The 14,884-nt window shown below is 31.5% G+C and overlaps 2 protein-coding genes across 2 annotated transcripts; one reads left to right on the top strand and one right to left on the bottom strand.

The window, feature by feature from the left end:
• Positions 1–256: 256 nt before the first annotated feature.
• Positions 257–2,823, top strand: PGO_145080 (hypothetical protein, conserved; the record flags this gene model as incomplete). The annotated part of the gene is made up of 4 exons (XM_028690498.1): positions 257–1,371; positions 1,714–2,185; positions 2,407–2,468; positions 2,649–2,823. 4 exons carry the CDS (start codon positions 257–259, stop codon positions 2,821–2,823), a joined length of 1,824 nt encoding a protein of 607 aa, XP_028546299.1.
• Positions 2,824–3,441: 618 nt separating this feature from the next.
• PGO_145070 (hypothetical protein, conserved) lies at positions 3,442–6,849 on the bottom strand (the record flags this gene model as incomplete). The annotated part of the gene is made up of 1 exon (XM_028690497.1): positions 3,442–6,849. The coding sequence occupies one exon, from the start codon at positions 6,847–6,849 to the stop codon at positions 3,442–3,444; it is 3,408 nt and encodes a 1,135-aa protein (XP_028546298.1).
• Positions 6,850–14,884: the final 8,035 nt, after the last annotated feature.

Raw genomic sequence — 14,884 nt, 5'->3', positions numbered from 1 at the left:
GAGGGAAACGATTAATTCGTTTCATTTTTACGTACCTTTTGAGGGGGTAGGGACATATTATATGATTTCTAGATATAATTTTTTCCACCTTCCAATTTTTACAATAATGTTGTTCTTCACTTAGATTTTTTTTTTCTTTTCCTTCATCTTTTTCCTCCACTTTTTCGCTTATTCACCAAATAAGATGCATATAATGTTTACCTCTCCACCCCCGTTTTCCTATCGACAAGTGCTAGCGCCCAATCCTTAGATCACGATGAGGAATAATTATTCTTTAATATCTCAAATTTTGACAGAGGCTGAAATTATGGAATTAGGTTTACATGGGAGTGTTATGAAACATTGTTCTTCTCCTCACATTTTGAATAAAAAATATTTCATTAAAATTTGCATATACTATTTGTTAAGTACCTTTTTATTTTTTCTTGTGTATATTACCATATTTATACTTGTGTTGACTAGCGAAAAAACAGAACTTAACAAAACTATTATACTTGTCATTTACGTGTATGTATTTATCTTCTTCTACATCGACTTGATCATAAGTAATAACATCCAGTATGACTTAGTGAAAAGGTATAACATCAGGGAGGTTAGGAAAAGGATCTACGAGAATTTTCTGGCAACATCCGAAGGGGCAGCAAAGGATGTACTAATAGATACTGGTGAAGCAAGGGATGTACTAATAGATACTGGTGAAGCAAGGGATGTACTAATAGATAGAGGTGCAGAAGGCCGTTTGGTAATGACAGATGCGAAGGAAATTTTAGAAGAAGTTGCAGCTAGGGGTGATTTGAAAAAAAATGGGAAAGTGGCACCACACCCGGTGCAGATAAATAAAAGAAAAGAGAAGATAAAAAAACTGTTTACGAATGAGAAGTATTACTTCATAGAGGATGATGGTGGTTATGATATGGATATGAGGCATGGGGAAAGAAGAAGAGGAGAATCCAGAGAAGTGGATTTAGAAGACTGGGATGAAAAGTTCTACCATTTGAGAGATTTAAGAGACGTTAATGAATGTATAAATGATGAATTGATGAGGTACATTCAGTATGATAATAATAACTATACTATAGACAGCTACAGATATGATATATTTTTAATAATTTCTGGTTTTATTAACCAATTAAATATTTTATTTGATTTACTATTTTTATTTTATGTCTATGATTATAGCCAAAATTTATTTTTTGTATGTTTATTTGTTTATTTTTATTATTTGGTTCACTTTGTGTTTCTCATAAAATATTCCATCACCATGATACAATCACTCCTTGTCATATACAGAAAGAGCTTATGGCGTTCTTATAAGAAGGTCACGACTCTTTGTACCTACTGCATGTCCTCCGTCTGCCACCGCTTGTACAAGTCGATCAAAAGTGAGAACAGATCTATCAACATATATGTATATGGAGAGAGAGAGAAAGAGAGAGAGATCCAGATCGAGACTGAAATGGAGGAATGGAATTATTTTTGCATGCAAACTCTCTACCATGTGTCGTAGAACCGTTTCTATATTTTGTATGTTCTCGCATTTCCTTGTTTAACTGTTTTTTACACGCAGTGTATGCAACATGTCCAAATTTTCACAAAATGTATCTGTAAATTTTCTTTTTTTTTTTTTTTTTTTTTTTTCTCCTTATATTATTCCTTTTATTTTTTTTAAATAACAGAACTTATAAGAGTGATGATTTCTATGCGGGAAAACAGCCAACCGTTGAACGATTACAAACCCAAGTTATTTTTTAACAAATATACAAGTTATAACAGCTGGAGTTTGTTTTACACCCATGGAAATTCCACAAGTAGAAAATCAGTTACATTGAAGATGCTAAAGATATTAGATACAGGTGACGACACACAATGGATGATATCAAATGAAAGCAAATCAATTGACAGCATAATAAATATTGATGATAATATTCAATTGTACTATCCAGATAAGGGGAAAATGAAGAAAATAAAACAAAAGAAAAAAAAAATATATATAAAAAAAAATAAAATAAAAGATATGGATGAAAAAAGTTTCATTCGAAAAGAGGATCATATCAACAGAGATTACTCAAATGTGAATCAACAAAAAAATGAATGTGAATTAGCACTCCTTCCGTCATACGTTCAGATTATTGCAGATATGTCCTTTTTTCTTTCGCATTATCACATCTTGAATATTATTAAAAATGTAAGAACAAATGTGAAAGTCATTTTTTACGTCTCTGTATAAGCGAGAGTGTCTTATTTTTAGAGAAGGCACAAGCATTGATTGAATTGTCCTCCTCCTCTTCCCCCCTCCTCCCCAACACTCTCCCTCAGGGGTTCGAGTTGCACCGTTTTTCAATAAATGCAACGGTGCATTAAGTGCAATTATTCATTTATGAATCCACAATTTATGCACCTTTTCAGAAATTTCTCTCTGCGAAGAATGTCTACAATCATATGAACTTCACATTAATATTCTTTGTATGGTAATATTTGCACTGTCACATGTGTGCGTGTGCGTGTGCGCGTGTGTGTGTGTGTGTGTGTGTGTGTGTGACGAGTACCGAATAAAAATCACACAGTAGCTTCAATCGAGAACTACCACCACCACCACCCATTTCTGAGGCTACATCGACATCATTCATTCCTTTGCCACCTCTCCGCAGGAAAATCCTTTATATGGACGTCGTTCTGTTTCTGCTGAAATTTTTTATTTTATTTTACACGAATGACATTTTAGCAATTTCCTTTTTTTTGATTATTTCTCTAACGAACATTGCAAATTCGTATATAATAAATTTGGTAGATAATAATTTGATGAATGATATTAGTTCCAATTAGGATTCCGAAGAAGGAGCAGAAATGGGTGGTGCAAAAATAGGGAATATATTAATTGATATGAAATCCCATGCCGAGGCATCCCCACGGAACTTTTTTTTTTTTTTTTTTTTTCCACTTTTTATGTCGGCAGTTTTTTCAACTTCTTTTCTTTTTTTCCCAATACTTTTTGTATTTTTCTCCCCATTGTGCCAATTGATCCTGACACATTCTCATTTTAACAGTGCCACATTCCTTTTTGAAAAAATACTTTTTTCCATTTTGTCAAGACCGGTATTGCATATTGGGGACGTGCTTCCTACCCCTCGAGGCACCCCTGATTATTCTTTCCAAAGTATATGCCATGAATCTGCATGCAAGCGTGTCCATTTTTTTTTTTTTTTTTTTTTTTTTTTTTGGAATCAAAAAAAAAAAAAAAATATATAGTTGCAAAGTTCGGTGGAAAACGCATGTAATTTGTGCATGATTGATGCGTAGTCTTTGCTGGAAGAGGGTACTCGGGGTGGTACCTTTTGGATGTGTAAACTCCAGCAGGAGCATGATAAAAAAAAAAAAAAAATGAAATTAAAATAGAGTAAGATGAGAAGATAAAGGGTAGGACATGGTATGACGTAACTAAGACTAGTCAAAGGGGAGGGGCTTGGGTCGATCAACCCGTTTGGCATAGGATTCACCTCCCTTTCGCTTATGCTGAAGGTATTGCCCATAGGGTAACCAATCGGATGATTTTTTATTTTTTGACATTCTTTTTTCCTTCTCTATTCTCTGCTTCCTGTTGAAGAACTGATTGCGCACTTGGTCTAGTGTAGACTTGGTTTTGAATGTTTTTCCTTCTTTAAATAAATTCAACTCGTATTCATCAATGTTGAGTTGAATTAGCTGGTTATCTTTAAGATTTTCTTCATATATAACTTTTTTTTGCTGGTTTATCATGCTATTGATTAGTACCTGAATTTCTGTTATGTGTCTACCGACGTGAAACAATTCTTTGATGGCTTTCTGGGTTGGGTATATCTTAGCTGAGTACATGTGTCTTAAAACAAAAAGGGTATTCTTCGATGATTTTGTTTTTATAGCAGCACTTAGAACCAAATTGAAAGTATATTCATCAGCTTTGATATCTGTGTGGTTTATCATATGGTCGTATAGACACAGAACTTTTCCATAATCATGTAATTGAAAAAACAGCATCTTGTATAACATCCTGAAGGTGTATCCATCTGGGCAGCATTTAAAATGGGTGTAATATTTTAGCATACTAATGGCGTAATCATAATAGTCACAGTTGATGTAGAGTAAGACAATACTGTTGAGCATTTTTGTTGTGTCAACACTTTTTGATTTGCTTATCCAATTGAGATTATTCACTTCACTCACCACTGCCCATGCATACTTAATATTGTTATGTTTTTCACTGAGGGTGATTCCTTCTTTTTGACAATTGTTGGCAAAGGCCCTTATGATATATGCACACATTTCTTGTGTAATTTTGATTTTGTGTCTATTCATTGTTTTTAGAATTTCCTTCAAACGCTTTATATTACCGCTAGTCGAACATGCAATAATCATGTAAAGCATGAGACGATGATTTAACTTCATGTCATTAGCAAGGTAAATATTATAAAAATGGAAAACCTTATGGAAGTAATCATTTCTTTTCGATAAACAGTTAATAATTTCTATAAGTGTTATATCTGTTATTCTCATATTACTACTAATCATGGTGTCATAATAATTTAAGCACTTTTCTGCCTCTGCATTATATGCACATTTTTTTATCATTATAGTATAAAGTATTTCATCTGGGGTTACATTTTTATAATTAATAATATAATTAAAAAATGATTCTGCTCTTTGGTAGTACTTGTGCTTTAACAACCCATCAATAAGAGTTGAATAAATTGGTAAATCTACTTCTATTTCTTCTTTAATCATTTTTCTATATAAATGAAAAGCACTTTTAATATCATTGTCCAGTATATGTGCTTTGATTAAAATGCAATATGTATTTTTATTAGGACTAATAAAATCCTTTATCATTTGCAGATATATTAGTCTACCTAATTTTGCATTCTTCTGTACAATGCATGTATACATCAAGCTGTTATACGTTTCTACATTTATTTTAAAGTCATATTTCTTTAACAGATTAAAATATTGAAATGCTTCTTCTTCTTTATTAAATAATATTTTGCTTTTTATAAACATATTGTAATTATCAATATCAAAATTTTCATCTTTTATTATGTCATAAAAATTCAATTCTGCATATTTTCTCATTTCTTTTACTTTTTCTTCCTTTTCAATTCCGTAATAGTAATTGATGTATTTTTCGCACCCTTCAATGATATGTGGTGACAGTTTTTCTTTTTTAAAAATTTCATAGTTTTCCCTTATTTTTCTGAACACATTCTTGCTGTTGTGTATTATTCCTTCGTACGCGCTTTCGGTCTCTTCCTTAGGGCAGACGTTCTCTCCACTTCTCACCTCTCCAGGGCAGATGTTCTCTCCACCTTTCACCTCTCCAGGGCAGATGTTCTCTCCACTTCTCACCTCGTCAATGCACCTTTGCACAATGTTGTCACGTTCGTTCACCCCCTTCACACAAATCTTGCTTAAAAAGTTCGCAGGTGCCGCTCTTCTTTCCAGATAAGTCATTCTACCTGGACGCTTTTCTACTACTTTTGCTTCTTCCACATGGACTTTATCAAATGGGTTATCCTCTCCATTATTCGAAAAGTTCTGATTTTTTACACTTTTATTCTCCATATTTGAATCTTTTTCTGTTCCTTCAGAAAAGTCATTCATTTGTGAATTCGTTTTGGCAAAATTGAGGTTTGTAACGTCGATTATATCCTGAGATTTTCCAAGGCTGATTGGTGTTAACTGCCAACCTACAGATCTATGAACCTTTCGTTTGAGCCAAAAATAAATATCATTATTAAAAATGTTTTTCGAATCACTATTTTTGTTTATTTCACTTTGCATACTTTTTTTTCGCTTGCACGATTCTAGGATATCCCTTTTTCCTACTTCTGAGAATATAGAAATGTTCAAATTGGTGTTTGTCGGGAAACCACATTCCATGTAATTGTCAATGTTCATATTGGGATCATTATTTGTGTCTGTTTCCACCTCGTACAAATAGGTATCATCAATGGAGAGAGAAGTAGTAGTAGTAGTACTACTACTATCCTCTCGATTTTCTTGTTCTACTTTGTCTTCTCTATTTTGACTAAATTTATCAGAATTTTTTCTTGGATTGTTCATACAATTATAAAAATTATCATCTTCCTTCGCCTTGAAAGATTCATACTTATTAATCAGCTCCATGTAATCATAGCTGTTTCTAAAAATAATTCTCTTCATTAAATTTTTTTTTTTTTCCTTTGACATGAATAATTCATCAACTGCATCTTTTACATTTTCCTCATGAACAACTTCTCTCCTGTTCTGTATTCCTAGTCCGTGTCCAAGTTTACTTGACATCATTCTCTTTTCACTTAACGATTCAGAATATAATTTTTTTTTCCAATGCAAATCTTCTTCCATCTGGTGAAACTTGTTTTCCCCAAGTTGAATCTCATTTCTTTGATTTCTTAATAAATGCGAATGACTTTCATTGTCCTTGTCACATCTTTGTCCATGTGATATCTCCCTCTCTCCCATAACTCTTCCGTCTTTAATTTCATTTCCTTGACGAACATGAGTTATTTCCTCATTACCACCATCTTGCTTATGTTCTCTGGATTTCGTGCACCCCTTGAGTATTTTTTTTATATTTACCCTTTTGTAGCTCCTAATAATTTCTTCATTTGGTGATAAATTAGATGAATTTTTTTTTCTGTCAATTAACTGCCCTAGGAATGTAGAAAATTCCTTCCCTATGGTGTTTAACTTGTTAAGGTGGTTGTTTTTTACACACACGCAGACGGATTTACTTTTCCCGCTTACTTTGCAATACATCCAAGTATTTACATTGCTTGCTTTGAAGTCTTTAAAATGGGAGATCATGCACGTCAGGTTCATATCTTACCGATTTGGCATTTCGCTTGGGTTTGCCTTGCTCGAATTTGCCCTGCTTAGATTTGCCCTGCTTGGATTTGCCCTTCTTGGATTTGCCCTTCTTGGATTTGCCCTACTTGGATTACTCTGGTTGGATTACCTGTTCTTCCCCTTCGTTCAAGTTTACTCAAAAATGTTACACGTTAATATGTGATAGAATAACGAAAAAAAAAAAAAAAAGATGCATGCTATTCATTTCGCTGTAATATTTTTGGTTTTAATTTTTTTTTCTCTTTTTCTTCTAACCCATTGTTCATGAAAAAGAAAAAAAAAAAAAAAAATGGCCTGTAGAAAAAATACACACGTTTAGCTTCACCTGTGTCGTGGTACGTAAGTATATATATATATATATATATACCTTGCAATTATTCAATCAAACATAAACCGTATTTTCACTTTACACCTTTTATTTTAAAATTTGGAAGGCAGAAAAAATTTGTATGTCATGCGTTTTTCCTCCATTTACTATGAAAAAATTCAAAGACGCTGACGTTTCGTGAACTCACAGAGAAGAAAAGTTCCATTTTTTTAAATTGGGATAAACTTATTCAAACGACATAAATAATAGGTTTATATGTTCATCCAGTTGTTATTATTTCAGGATGGTTAAAATAGTTCCTTTTAGAGAATACAAAAAAAAAAAAAAAAAATGGACATTTTTTTATAACGGGAAATTTGCCTTTTTTTGATACCCTAAATTGTGCATTTTTTTTTTTCTTTTTTTTTTTTTTTTTTATCCTATGTTCATAAATTACCAAAATGTGACGGTTTTAACCTACCATTGTGTGCGTGTTTCAAAGAAAAATTAATCAACCTTTTCTTTCCTTCCCCTTACATATTTTTTTACTTTTTTTATTTTTTTGTTTTTACATCTTCATGGTTTTTCCTATATTCGTTTTAAGTTAATTTTTGTTTTTTTTTCTTGGTCATTTTTTGGGTCTTTTTTTTTGGTCATATTTTTTTTGATCTTTTTTTTTGGTCATATTTTTTTTGATCTTTTTTTTTGGTCATATTTTTTTGCCACATTATTAATTACATATCCGGTAGACATTCTTTCACCGTACAAAATTGATGTTGTCAATAATCCTAAGAGGGTAAGAAAAAAAAAAAAAAAAAAAAAAGCGTTTACACAGATCTAGCATATAGCTTATGTTGAGTTGTTCTAAGATTAGCAAATTTTGTATACGCTTGTCGAAATATCACTTTAGGGAATACCCCATTTGACATTGGTTGACTTCGATTTGGTGGGATAAAACTGAGAATAAAAAGTTTGTTGAAAATTTTAAGAAACCAACTGTGCTACCATGATACACTTGAGAGTACATGATACCAGAATGTTAATCTTTCTGTTCACCCCCTTTTTCTGTGTGTTCCAAAATATGGTACATTTACACCTTGCATTCATAATTAAATGTGTATGAGCGAAATTGCAAAAAAGAAAAAGAAAAAAAAAAAAAAAAAAAACACACACATGCACAAACATACATACATACATACATACATACATACACACACACACACACACACACACACAAAAGATAGTGAAATGTTCAATGATTTAAATTTCTCCGAGGAACGGGGACTTTTTCAAGGCTCTTTTTTTGTTTCTGTTTTTTTCTATGCGTCAAAGAATTACACATTTTACGGTACCGGTTATGGGAACAGATAAAGTACCTAATCAAGTTCAGAAAACAGATAAAAAGGGAGAGTGGGGATGTAAGGTACGTGTGCACAGATATCCCTAATTTTTGTTTTCATCGAGATTCACAAAAAAATGAACGTAGTTAAAAATGTAAGTCTGACAGGTGGAAGGGCATGTGAATTGCAAAGCAAAAAAGTGCTTCACATTACTCGTTTTTTCTTCCACCCCTCCTCACAAACGTATAAACATATGCACATACATATATAATCATGGCATTTTTTATGACCCTTTCAAAATCGACAAGAAAAATTCTGTATTTTCACTAACGCAAAATGGGCGAAGCATATACTTTATTATTTTCCCTTTGAACATTTTTTTTATTTAGCCTCTTTTTGTCACTTTTTTTGTCACTTTTTTTTGCCACTTTTTTTGTCACTTTTTTTTGCCACTTTTTTTGTCACCTTTTTTTGCCACTTTTTTTGCCACCTTTTTTTGCCACCTTTTCCTGAATGAACGAATTGTGTGCACGTCGAAAATGTGAGCATGCGCATACATGCAGCGAAAAGGGGGGGAAGAACAATTTTGTCATTTCCACATGTACATACACCCAGGGAGGCGCTACACATATGAACTGGGTGCAGACTGGTCGAAATAGAAAGAAATGAATATGACTTAAAACGAACCGACGCGAACCGAACCGATTTGCAATATTAAGATTTTCTTTATGTGCATTTATGCAGCCCCCTAAATGAAATGTACAAACACTCAAAATATGAAGAAAAAAAAAAAAAAAAAAAAAATACAATTTTGTAAATATACCCAAATATAATCCACATTTTGCTTTCTCTGAGTAGACATTGGGATTACATGATCTGATCTGTCATTAATCCACATGTGTACAAATGTAGCGTTACTTTGGCAAATGGCGAAATACGTAGTTTCATATTGGAAAAATATTACTAATTTTTGTTTTTCTATTCAAAATAGCAAAAAAGGGCTAGTGAAAGTGTAGATCCATGCAAGGAACTCGCGGCCATTTTAAGTAGAGTTTGTGTCAGCGGTGAAATTAATTTTTCACTCTACCTTTTTATCTCTCTCAAGTACCCAAAAAAAAAAAAAAAAAAAAAAAAAAAAAACTTAAATTAAATAGAAAAAATTAAGCAGTAAACTATAGGGAAATAAAATACAACATAATGAAATGTAATATAATAAAGCAAAACAAAATGTGTAATCGTTCATGTAGGGATGTAACCTTTCATAGGAGCTTTTCCATGTTGAACCGTTTTTTTTTTTTTTTTTTTTTTTTCTATTTTATTTTGTTTTGTATTGTTTTTTTTTTTGTTGTTGCAGGGGGAATACACATTTAAGTGCTTTACTGAGTGGGTGCATGTACATGCTCTTATTGCATGTGTGTCATGTGTCAGCAAATCGTGACTTCTCTCCCTTGGTTCCGTGAAGTCCAAAAAAAAAAAAAAAAAAAAACTTCGCATTCCTTATTGACAGACGAACATAAGAAACTTGTGGTAAAATATGAACCAGAAAGTAATACAATCATAAATGAGGTTATAACATATTTGGAAATAAATACACATAATACAGTGCATATAGTTCACAACGAAAGGATCTGACTTGGTAGAGGAAGGAATCAAAGGGGGAATATTTATCTACTATAATTTTCAAGTGTGAATATATTGAGGGGAAAAGAAAAAAAAAAAAAAAAAAAAAAAAAAAAAAAAAGATTTTGTCGATTTAATTTAAATATAATTCCAGAATTAACAAATCAGGGAGAAAAGGCGACATGATTATGAATTGTATGAACCGATAAGCGAATAGTTCAGAACGAAAACGAGTTAACAGAGTTGTGTATCTTCATGAAAATAACACAGTGTATTGTTTATATGGAACAATAAGGAAAAAATAAAACATTCAAAAAGTAGAATGCTAAAAAAAAGAAATAAAATGTGAAATAAAATATGAAATAAAATATGAAATAAAATATAAAATAAAATATAAAATAAAATATGAAATGAAATATAAAATAAAGTAAAATATAATAATAATAACAATAAAACCAAAACGTCGCATGGCAAGTATCCAATTTTACCCACGGTGCACATTTTTTCTTGCGTGTTTTTGAAGAGCAATTTTTTCACGGAAATTAACGAAAAAAATGAAAAGTTGGTTATTTTTATTTTTTGTTCTTTTTTAGGCATACACTTTTGAAAATAAAAAAAAGTGAAAAAGTCTGAGGAATGAAATTTTTAATACACGAGCAAATAATAATAGTTCTTCAGTTTTTTTTTTTTTTTTTTTTTTTTTTTTTTTGTCGCACTTTCGCGTACTTTATTTTATCTTACATCCAACCGCTTTTGTTAAGCGTCGTTTGTAATTCCATATTTTGTTCCTTATTTCACAGTAGGCCATGTTATGTTATACCATGCTTTTTTTTTTCTTTTCCCCTATTTGTACTTTTCTTACTTTTATTCCGGAAAAGAAATCCACGGAGTGTATACATGCTTTGTGGAGATTAGTACATTTTATTATTATTATTTTTTTTTTTTTTAATTTTTTCTTTTTCCTATACACATGCACACATGATAGTGTACTTTACTGAACGCATCCTACAAAAAAAAATACACAAAATAGATAGCTATTAAAAACGTATAGAAAGGGTGGGGAAAAAAAAAAAAAAAAAAAAAAAAAAAATACATGTACATGTAAATGTAGATATACATGTATATTCAAACATTATTATTATGGTTAGCTATTTTCGCTGCATTTATTGTACTTTTTTTTTTTTTTTTTTTTTTTTGTGTGTACATATTTTACACAAGTATATTTGTGTACACCAAGATGCTCAATGCATACACATACGTACACATTTGCTTCTATCCGCTTTTCTTCCATTTTTTCTTCTTCTTCTTTTTTTTCTTTTTTTTCTCATGTCATTCGAAAAGAAGATAAAAAAAGAAAGGAAAAGGAAAAGCACCTATATATTCACGTGCGTGTTTATACACATATGCATACACTTCAGTACGCTGGTGTTTAGAAGGCATTAATTAATTTTTAATATATGCAATAATTCTATATGAAAAGATTTTTCGAAATTTGCATTTGGCCGTTACGTATCTACATTTTCTTTTTGCTTCTCCTTTTCAAATGAAAATAATTTTTTGAATTCATTATTTCAATTTTCCATTTTTTGGCAATGGATTAAAATTTTTATCAAATGTCTATGGAAGCAATTTTTCAAGTATAAGAGCACAGAAAAATCGAAAAAACCAAAAAAAACTCAAATGAAAAAAATGTTAAATTTCATTTTTTCTATGCTCCATGTTAAAAGATATAACTTCTACAGCCTATTTATATTATGCTTTTTTTTTCTTTTCTTCATCTTCTTCATCTTCTTCTGTTTCTTCTTCTTTTTATTTTTTTTCTTCTTCTCTCCTTTTTTTAAGAAGCGTGATGTTATACATGTATCCCCAGTTGGGCCCCTCTCATTCGTTCACACACATACACAGCAATGTACAAACTGATTAGTGCATGAACCTGTCTAGTGTACAGACTGATTAGTGCATGAACCTGTCTAGTGTACAGACTGATTAGTGCATGAACCTGTCTAGTGTACAGACTGATTAGTGCATGAACCTGTCTAGTGTACAGACTGATTAGTGCATGAACCTGTCTAGTGTACAGACTGATTAGTGCATGAATTGACTCCTGTATTAGTACATTGCCGTGTTAGCACATTGGATCATCTACAATTTTTGGAACGTGATTCCTTTTTGACTCTCCTTACACACGTATCCTACAACATCACAAATGTGTATATATTACAGTTCTCTAACCCAAATTCATTTTTACATGTACTTATGTCTACACCCAAATTCAGCATTCTTGACGAAGAGACCTCTGTCTCGTACCTACTCCATTTTACATAAAGGAGACTCACTTATGAATCCGAAATATATGCATATCCTGATCCAATAGTTACACACGTAAACACGTGGCATATATTCTCCATTTTATATTTATATAAAATAGTAACTAATGTAACGTTCGACATACTCCCATTTTGTTCACAATTACACACACACCTACACCTACATCTGTACACATACCTATTTACACTGTAATATACATTAGGGACGAACACCTTCCTACATTATGTCAGTTAAGACTTCTTTAAAAATGATGAAGACCTTACTTTACTTTTTTCTTCCTTCCTTTAACCTACAACTGTGAACTGTTTAAACTTGCGTATATTACACGTACATACATACGTGAATGCATACATAGATACATACGTACACATTTACATATATGTTTGTTCTTTCACCATCTGTATCGCTACCTTGTACTTGTATTTTCTTCCCCTATTTTGTTAACCGAATTGTGCAAAGGCACAACGGAACCTTTTTTTTTTTTTTTTTTTTTTTTTTTTTTCTCTGCTTCTGTTTTGTCTCTTCCCACGAGTGTCATATAGTTGGTAGAAATACGGAAAAAATGTAGCAAAAAGTTGAAAAATTTGAAAAAGTTGAAAAATTTGAAAAAGTTGAAAAATTTGAAAAAGTTGAAAAATTTGAAAAAGTTGAAAAATTTGAAAAAATTGAAAAATTTGAAAAAGTTGAAAAATTTGAAAAAATTGAAAAATTCGAAAATATTGAAAAATTCAAAAAAATTGAAAAATTCGAAAATATTGAAAAATTCAAAAAAATTGAAAAATTCGAAAATATTGAAAAATTCAAAAAAATTGAAAAAAATAGCCTAATTAGCAAAATAATGCATACAGTTACACCTCCCGCGAGTGTTTGCCCCGTTTTGTTTAGTGTATATGAAAAAATTAATATGCAAATATACAGATTCGCTTGAAAATACTGTTTGTCTTTACCAATTTTTGTAATATACATTTTTCTGCACCTTCCCCCTTTCATTTATGTTTAAATCTCTTCTTCGACGAATTGAACAGTATATACTTACATACACACATGTCCTTCACCGCTTATATTTTCCCAAGAAAGCATTCCTTATACACACCACCCACATTGTGCATTCCCAAATTGCTGATTCTGTTGTATGTAGTATATATCTGACAATTCTACTAAGAAGACACTACCGGGAAGAAATCCATTTCTGTTGTTTCTTCATTTCGATTTCTCTACATTTTTGCCTTACGATATATATATATATATATTTGCTGCTTAACATCTCGTTTGCTGAAGCAGTTGATGAGTGGTGAAAGACAACAAACACAGAGACACGTACATAAGTTTACAAAAAGCGTATGCATAATGCATAATGCGTAATGTATGAATATGTTCTTACGTATATGCACATAGACACACACTCAACTATGAAAATGTTGTGTTTACTTCATTTTGTAAATGTGCCAACCTCTGTTCTCCACCCACCTGCATTTAGTTGTTTCTTACACGATTACATACTTTTCTCTGCCTTTGAGTTAATATATGCACACAAATATACGCACATATACACACACATATATATACATGTACACCCATGAAAATTAACAGTGTTCGAAAAATTCTTACATATTTATGAACAGGATATTTCTTCCTTTTTTTTTTTTTTTTTTTTTTTTTATTACTTTCTACAAGTACGTATTTAATACCGTGCATAATTACTTCTTCGTTATGTTAATTCATTTTGTTTCTTTGCATAAAACTTATTCTAATTTATTTTGAAAAAAAGTAAATACTACCATTGTTCATGTTTGTGTTTTGTATCTTTTCTTGCTTTACATCTATTTTTTTTGTTTTCTCTTCCATCCTTTCACCAAAATAGATGCGAGCACAAATGCATGAACAGGAACCATTTTTTATTTCATCGCATCATAATCTCTTCTTTTTCTACTTAACCCGCTTATCACCAGGATTAAGAATATATCAAAGTACACACCTCAATGAAGAAGACACATATGTCTTATTGAAATTTTTTCATATTTATGTGTCCTCTGCACCATTTATGTTTGTCATTCCCCCTTTTCCCCTTCGCACGTACATCTGTCCGTTCATTCATCCATGCGTACATCTATCTTTTCATTCATTCATACGTACATCTATCTATTCATGTGTGAATCTACACGTGCATGACCATTTCTCTACTCGTGTTCATCAGAATGGGCTGTCTCTTCTACCCTTCGTCCGCTATGAAAAAATTTTCTATGAATGTTTAGAAATATTATTCTTGATAATATCCAGAGGTGAGAACCTCAAGTTTTCGATGCATCGCTGGAACCACTCGAACGATTCTTACCATTTTCCATTTATAATTAAACAAATGTGAACGGACGTTTGAACTCACAGCAGTTTTATCTATGTATAATACATATGTATA

Source organism: Plasmodium gonderi (assembly GCF_002157705.1).
Source record: "Plasmodium gonderi DNA, contig: Chr14, whole genome shotgun sequence".
Taxonomy (NCBI): domain Eukaryota; phylum Apicomplexa; class Aconoidasida; order Haemosporida; family Plasmodiidae; genus Plasmodium; species Plasmodium gonderi.
The sequence above is the reverse complement of the archived record's forward strand: the minus strand, read 5'-3'. Positions and strand labels throughout refer to the sequence as shown.